Source organism: Limulus polyphemus, unplaced genomic scaffold (genome assembly GCF_000517525.1).
Source record: "Limulus polyphemus unplaced genomic scaffold, Limulus_polyphemus-2.1.2 Scaffold8996, whole genome shotgun sequence".
NCBI lineage: Eukaryota > Metazoa > Arthropoda > Merostomata > Xiphosura > Limulidae > Limulus > Limulus polyphemus.
The window spans coordinates 11,048-19,972 of record NW_013674606.1 but is presented as its reverse complement, the minus strand read 5'-3'; the positions used below and the strand labels follow the sequence as shown (position 1 = coordinate 19,972).

The 8,925-nt window shown below is 33.1% G+C and overlaps 1 protein-coding gene across 1 annotated transcript in view; it reads left to right on the top strand.

Moving 5' to 3' along the window:
- LOC106475688 (N-acetylglucosamine-6-phosphate deacetylase-like) overlaps window positions 1–8,925 on the top strand; it is a gene marked incomplete at both ends in the record, with an annotated part of 17,156 nt that overhangs the window by 2,932 nt on the left and 5,299 nt on the right. Inside the window, one exon of the mRNA XM_013936367.2 lies at window positions 3,066–3,275. Coding sequence (XP_013791821.2) covers window positions 3,066–3,275 — 210 coding nt within the window. The remainder of the gene's footprint in view (window positions 1–3,065; window positions 3,276–8,925) is intronic.

Below are 8,925 nucleotides of genomic sequence, written 5' to 3'. Positions count from 1 at the left end.
ACTAATGGAAGTAATGCACTAAATAATTTTTATTTAATTAAATAATGCACCAGAGAACATAGACTAATAACATGTAAAATTAGACAATTTCCTCTAACTCTCAACATTTTTGTGGCTTTCTAACTATGCGACACGAGCCGTTACAAATTCATCTAAGCTAGTTGTTAACTTTCCCATGGGAATGAACTATGTATTTTGAAAATTGATACTTATCTGTTCAGAATACAATGTTATACAATACATCATTTGATAGATGAAAACCTTGGCTTTCTGTTGGTTATAGGTAATATATAATTAAACGTGAGAGAGAACTATTAACAAATCATGAAAGAGAGGATGTGACAGGTGGGTGTGGCAAGAGGGGGCTGATTTTCTATTTCATGGCTCTGTAAGCAAACAAAATTGAAAACTATAACTATTATGGCTTGTCTGAGCAATGATGATTATATAGTAAGTTATTTATGTTGAATTTCATACTTTTTGGAGGGGTGATGGATATAATAAAGAAAAGAAGATACCTAGAGAAAATGTGTTACTTGTGTAACACTAGGGGAAATTTAGGATTTTTTTTTCAATATTGCCTTATAGAAATAAGAACATAAAACTTGTAGACTATTAAAATATGAATTATTAGCTAAGGTTTTATGCTATACTAATTGGTATAATGTAAACAAAAAGTAGTTTAATAAATTTTGAATGTAAGATACAAAAACCTTGTGTCATGTGCAGTAAAGGATACCTGTGGCAATAGGGTTAAATAACTATGCAGTTATCATATGGGATTGCTCAATATAAAAGATATTTAACCCTCTTGGCTTAAAAGTGAATTTAAAAAAAAAATTTACAGGAGGTTGTGTTTTTATGTAAATCACCAAGTCAAGTGACAACTACAGCCAATATAAAGAAAGTTGTGGTGGTTGAACAGTATTGTTTGCCATTTCACAGATAGTTTGATGCCACTGAAAACTGATCACTTTTAGGAAGGATGTGTAAGAACTTTTTTTGGCAAAAAATATTCATACAATCAGATCATAATGATGTGATCAAGGAATCAGATCAAGAACTTAGAATTTCCAAGACAAGGATATCCCTTGTATGTAATATCATTGGAAAACAAATGAATATGAATCAATTTAGGACATCAGGACCATCCAGAGAGCAAAATGTGGCCTCCTGTAGTAGGTGAGAATTCACAAACATAAAGGTTGGTGGTAAAAGTGATTCATGTGTCCAAGGCAACAGTATGCAACATAATCAAGAAGGCACTTATTCTGTGACATACCTAGGAAAGGAAGACCCACTGTAGAAAATTGTATGAACGATAACTAAATGAGAAAGAAATGGAAGCATGTGTCACACTCAATGAAGCATACGTGTATATGGCATTTTCTTCCAGCTAGTGGTGAAAAAGAATTTGAAATGTGGTACACAGCATGTCATGAAACTTTATCAAAGAGATTCATGGTAATCAGTGGATACTCCCCTGAGGGGGATCAAAGTGAACTCTTCTTACTATCAGACCATTGTTCTGGACCCTTTGGTTTCTGGACACTCCCCTGAGGGGGATCAAATTGAACTCTTCTTACTATCAGACCATTGTTCTGGACTCTTTGGTTTCTGGATACTCCCCTGAGGGGGATCAAAGTGAACTCTTCTTACTATCAGACCATTGTGCTGGACCACACAAAAGTAACATTTTGTTTTCACTTTGAAATCACAAATCACATACTACAAGTATAAAATTTGTTTTCAGTGTCTCAGAGTTTATGGATTTTGTATTGTAGATTTTGGTTTGTCAAGGCCAAGGGACCAAAAATCTAGAGGTATAATTTTGACAAACATTAAAACTTGTATACTGCAGTTACTATTCCAGTTATGGTGTCAATAAAAACTGGACTTATTAACAGTTCAGTAAATTTTGTACCAATGAACAATATTATTACTTAATTTGACAAATTACTAAGACATTAAAAAATATAGAGCTGTCATTTACTTTAACAGTTGCAGGCGTTAGTGAAAAATTCATGAACAGTATGAGTGAACTATAGTTAACATTGAACTATTTTTCATTATAGATGAACTTAGTTTGATCCTTGTGATAAAGCTCACCAGATTGGCTTACAAAGTGATTGAGTCTAACCATAAATTGTGGTTTAGGAGATGAACGTATAGTGACAAATGGAATTTATATGGTCACTTGCATAATTTAGGAAGCCACATTAGATTGCAGAGATACATCGAGAAAAACTGTTGTTAAACATTTTTGTGACATTGTCTTCTCCTGCTACAAAGATCTTTGCAAGTAAAGTTTCTTGATAGAGCAGTTAAAAGTTTGGGCAGAAAATACACACAACAATTGCAAATATCACACCGATAAGCGTGTATATCTAAATATGCTGCTACTTACCCATGGAATCATTCAAAATTAGGAAAACTGTGTATTTTGTATGCTTTACTTAGCAGGTTTCAGCATCACTCATCACTGGTTGTAAGGTGGCTGCATAAATTAAAGTATTCTTGTTTTATTTATTGACTAGTGTTCTTACTTGATGTTAGTTAAGGTAGTATCTCTGTGTGTTTTAAGTGCTCATTTAAACACAGACATTTTTTGTTTGTTTTTTTAAGGGAAGAACAATTTCAGGTTTAGCATCAGCTTTAGTATGTTTTATTTTTGAAATTTTCTGTTGTAGAACTAAGATTCTTTTTGTGTCAGCCTAAAAAGATTTATCCATCTTGGATAATCAGTAATATGCTTTAAAAAACAAGAGAGGATATGAAACAGGGCTAAAAATTCCAATTCTTAGGTCATAGGTATTACTTTGATGAACAGGATGGACAAACAATTTTTCAGGTTGTGTCTAAATGAAATAAGAATTAATCCAAATATAGCATGAGACAGAGTAGTTCAGAAATTTAATTATTTAATTTATTCTATTCTAAAATATTTTTATTATTCTGTTGACTTAACATCAAAGTGTTAATTCTTTTTGGTTGGTTATTGTTTTTATATTATGGGTTTTTTTGTGTGTGTCTAGTAATTTGGCTAATTAAAATGCTCTTTTCAGGTATCCATTTGGAAGGGCCATTTATTAGTCGAGACAAAAAGGGTGCACATTCAGTTCAGCACATCAAATATATAGAATCGGGTTTTCAAGATATTTTAGAAGTTTATGGGAGTTTAGACAATGTTGCCATAGTTACTATAGCACCAGAAGTGGATAAAACAGGTGATATTGTTATAAAGTTGGTGAAACAGGGCATCACTGTATCTCTTGGTAAGTATAAAATGTTCATGTAGTATACTTAGCATGTCACGACATTTTTACAAAGTTACTTTAAAAATTTAAATAAATGATATATGTCAGTAGCCATGGCATAAAAATGTAGTTTATAATTCCCTGTTTTAAATCATTTATGTTTTAATAAGGAAATATTTAAATAAATTTGTAATCTTGATTTCTGTGTGCCATTGCATCTCTCCTCCAATTCTTTTATTTTTGAATTTCTCCATTCCCTTCTAAGGCTGTCAGAGAGGCCAATCAATCAAAAACACAAAATATAGCTACTGACAGGTCAGTATATAAAGTTCAAAACTCTAACCTTCTTCCATTAGTGAAACATAATTAAATCTGGGCACCCACCATTGAGACTCCTCCCATCTTGATATAGCTTTGAACAAATTTCTGTTGTCCATCTTTTATAGCCAATAGAAAGAGAATTTGTCTTCTATATAAATCTGCTCAAGTTACTTCGTTTTTAGTGCACACCTGTATACTGTTTGCCTCAGATTGTCTATGCATAATTGTTAATGTTGAGCTATGAGTAGCTAAAATTATTTTTTATCTTTTTTTGTCATTTAGTTAGCAACCGAGTTAAACTATAGCAGTTTTATGACCTTGAATATTTGTGAAAAATTTTGATTTTAAGTTTCATATATTTTGTTCTGCTAACATCGTTGCAGAAAATTAGGCCCACAGGTTTCAACTCCAGAAAATAAAATATAATTTCTTGTTTTTTTAATGTATATTTTTAATTATTATTATAGAAGAAATTAAAAGGTAAGAATTAGGAACTTAATGGGTTGTACAAAGAAATGTAGATTAGAAAAAAATGAAATAATAATTTCTTGTGATAGTTGTGTATGAGAGATATGTTTGTAATTCATTCAAAATGCTGCTACAACCAGGATCGAAACAAAAAATAATAATTTATTGATCTTTAACAACTTCCAAACAACATAGTCTTGGTCAATATGACTGACCATGTGACCTCTTTGTACTCTTTTAAAGTCTGTATAGATTTAATACTTCCAACTTTCCATATATTGTGTATATTTTCACAAAATTTGGCAGTCTTTCAGTTTACATTATAAGCCTTTCACATACAAAAAAATCATAATTTTTAATGAACTATTTTTAATAAACTAAAATGGAGAGTTGTCCATGAAAATATTGAGCATTTGTTTTGAATGGTCTGTGCAAAGTGATTTTCATGTTGAAATTAAAAATACATTTCTTCATCTCAAAAATCTCAACTTTCCTAACCACCAAAAAAAAATATTAAATAAATCTAAATTACCCTCTTTTTCTTTCTAGAATGACTTCAACTACATTAGTTTATCCTAAGTAGCTTTAAACTCCTAACTGTATACATCTATTTATAGTTAACTTTTATTGCCCTTTGAACCATGTCTGATTACTAACCATGCCATTATAAGTTGTAACTCACTCAGGGAATGTGCAGCACATGTTACACCATCAAATTACAATACCCATCAGCTGCTCACATGTGTGTCTCATGAAACATTTTTATTATATTATTATTATTAATTTTACTTAATCTAATCTTAACTAACCTAAAAGTATCCCTATTTTTACATTTTAGTTACTTTTATAATAATACATAAAAAAATAAACATGTAAAACAAGAAATAAAGTAATTACCCAATATTCTTTTATTTTGCTGTCGATTGGCAATTACACTTAACCCTACTTTTTTATATTAATGGTAGTAATGCACTAAATAATTCTTACTTAATTAAACAATGCACCAGAGAACACAAACTAATAATATGCAAAAAGTAGACAATTTACCCTAACTCTCAAAATTTTTCTGGCTTTTTAACTATGAGATAAGAGCCATTACAAATTTATCCAAGCTAGTTATTAGCTTTGCCACAAGAATAGAGCTTGTACTCTGAGTGAAATTGACGATCATCTGTTCAGAACACAATGTTATACAATATGTCATTTAATAGATGAAAACCTTGGCTATCTGTTGGTTATAGGTAATATATAATTAAATGTGAGAGAGAACTATTAACAAATCATGAAAGAGAGGATGTGACAGGTGGGTGTGGCAAGAGGGGTCTGATTTTCTATTTGATAGCTCTGAAACCAAACAGAATTGAAATATAAGAATTATGATTTGTCTGAGCAATGATGATTTTATGCTGAGTAATTTTCATTTAATTTTGTACGTTTTGGAGGAGTGGTGGATAAAATAGAGAAAAAAAGATTCCTAGAGAAAATGTGTCACACTAGAAGAAATTCAGGATTTTTTTAATATTATTTATATTTATTTTATTAAGAACTTAAAGCTTATATGCTATTAAGATATGGATTATTAACTGAGAATTTATGCTATACTAGTTGATATAACATGAACAGAAAGTAGTTTAATAAAATTTTGAATGTAAGACACTAAAACCTTGTGCCATGCACATTAAAGGATACATGTGGCGATAGGATTAAATACATGCCTTGCCAGGACTTGATACAAATGTCAATGAACAATACCACATAAATGTAAATGTTATTAATTTCAATAAATAAAGGAATTAGGAAAAAGGACCAAAAGAAGAAAACTTATTTCCAAAAAAAATAAAACATTCCAAAATTAAACGACTTCAAGATCAACAACAATATAGAGTAAGAATCAGCAATAATTTGTTTTAACTGTATCTCATGAACTAACTCATTTAAGCTCAAGGCATGGTTTTTATTTAGTGGTTAGACCATCAGGTTACATCTCAAATAACTAGGTAATTTTACATAATCTTTCAAAACATTAATATCTGTATTTTAGCATTAGGAGAAACTTGTGTTAGTTTCATGATACAAACAAACATAGTCAAATTCAATGTGCTTTAGCTAGAAAAAACGTTAGCTGTTTAATATAACTAAAAATTCATAGTTGAACTAAACGATAGAAGGAATAATAAATGAATGGTAAACAAATCATAAGATAAAAGTAAAATTTGCTGTCTCACAATTTGTACTGTGCTTGTAACTTGATCATATGTTTACACAAAGCTGTCCAGCTGTGATAAATGGCTTCCAAAATGATATCCTTATCTCTTTGCACAAAATAGCTATTCCTTGCGTGTCTGCCTTTTAGATTTTGTGCATGCCACTTGCCTTGAGCTATCTTCCACTTAAGACTTGTTTTAATGTGAACTGCACTAGTGCATTATGATATCATCATGCAACAATAGCCCTCTATCAGTTGGATGGTGAAATCCTCCATCCTCAGTACATCCTCATAAGCACTTGAACTCAAAATTAATTTCATTCTTTTCCTTGGCACTGTTGTGAATGGACATGTTTTTTGAAGTTTAAACTTTGTTTAGTGTAGTGAGATTTTTGCTGCCATTATTCCAGTGTTAACTTTCCTTCATTTTATTTCAACATACATCACCTTTCAATTACTGTTTACTAAAAAAGGGAAAAAAGAACTGGAAGATTCCTTTAATCACAATGAATTCTTAAGTAACCACTACTTCCTCCAGAGGGTTTGATGACATAATTATCAATGACTTTGTCTGTGGTCACAGGAGGCTCATTGACAATGGAGAGTGTTACTGCCATTTTTCAACTCGTCGTAGGTTCATTAATATCTTTATTGCTTCATCTCTCTACCTCTATACCAATAGTGCATTACTTTCTTTCTGAATCTGATGATGATTTTGATCAGTTCTTTCCATCTTCTTTACCTGTAGAGGCGAATCTTCCTCCTCCAAATCTCCTTTTGGATTTGATTTCTCATGTTTACTTTCTCTGACTCCTATGTCTCTTGATTCTTTTCCCATTTCTTACTAAATGCTTCTTATGCTTTGAATTATTTGGTTTTGCCCCTTTCTTCAGATATATCTTTATGTGGTACAATGTTCTAGATTAGCTTTGTTCACATTCTTAAATGCCTTATCCTCCTTGACTCCAGGATTCTTTTGTCATGGCTTGCAGCAGTTCCCTCTTTTCCATTCTAAGATTCTCAATCACTGAAGTCCCTTTTACTAACTTGGAGAACTGACCTCTATCTCCAATAACTTTCTCTTGTATTAAGTTTTCCCATTTTTGTTTTCTCTTCATCTCCTCTCTGAAGCCCTAGACTATGGTCCTGATAGTTTTTGAGGAGATCTACAGTTGGTAGTTTTCAATACTTTGACGTGGTTTCTGTGTTCTGCTTTGCCCCTGGTTACTTGGTTTTTTTTGGATGTGATGCTCACTTTTTTTTCTGCTGTTCATCTATCTTCCCTATTCTTATCTCCATGACTTTCAAATGGCTTCTTTTCTTCACTCAGAAGTTTTCAGTGGTGTTCCTAATACATTGGAGACTGGAACTGAGGCTGTTCAACACCAGTTCTCTCTTTCCTCCTTGGATTCCTATGTCTCTATCAACCTCGTGATTTCATGCACATTCCTAGACCCCATGAATCTTCCACTTCTCTTTTTCAAACTCTTGCTCCTGTACTTCTTCTCACCATTCCCCCCTCCTGTCATGTTGCCATCATGTGTTCCATTGGTTACTACCTATCTTTGCACCCAGACAGCTGTCCAGTGGTTCATTCCAGTTCTTACAGAAGGCTTTGCTCATTACTTCTTTGCTTACCATGTACACAGTCTTGGACTTCATTTTCTGTATGACATGAACAATTGGCTTCTCGTTGCCTCGTCTCAGGAGGCCTCTTTCTTGGTTATGTTACTCCTCCTCCAAGAAGCTGCTTGGCTGATTTGGCTGTTCCTTTCTCTGACCCAGTTCTTGGTCCACATTTGACTCTTTTTCATCTTCTTCATTGGGCTCAAACTTCCCTCATTTGTCTATGAGACATGGAACAACTAGTCATCTCAACTCTTGCCTCCTATACTTCTTGTGCAAGATGTTCTATATATTTTGGGACTTGCATCTTTTGAACATCTTGTCCCTTTAGGCCACATTCACATGAATTTTCTTCAATGGATTTTTAGCTACCAATGGAGTATTTCCCATGATCCTGTGTCCTCTTTTGTGATACTGCCATATACTCTTCTTGAGGATCAGTCTTGATGGCTGTGTCATGCCAACACTACAGTTGGCATTCCACTGCTGCTTTCATGTATGATCTCCATCTGTTCACTGATATCTCTTTTATGGGTTAGGGTGTGTATCTGGATGACTCCATGGTCTCAGGGGTTTGGACTCATGTGGAGCATATTTTCCACATCAGTTTTTGGGACCTCTTGACTGTCTGTCAGGCATGTTCCTCTTTCCTACCTCAACTGGTTGATAACCATGGTTATGGTCCCCCTTGACAATTCTACAGTTGTTTTTCATATCACTCATCAAGGTGGGACTCACTCCAGGGACCTTTGCTTCTGCACATTGGACTCTCTGTTTTGGGACCACTCACATCAAGCTCATCTAACCATCTATCATGACTCAGGGAGCTTTGAAATTAGTAGTCAATCATCTTTCTCAACTGGACAGAATTTGTTGGATCTGTTCCCAGATGGACATGCCATTGATCAATACCTTTACCACTCAACTCAAACTTTCCCTCTTATGGACCCTGATACTTCCCTCAGCTGATCTGACTGTAGATGCCCTCAGTCAGCATTGGTCTCATCTCTTTCTATATATATATATATATATATATATATATATATA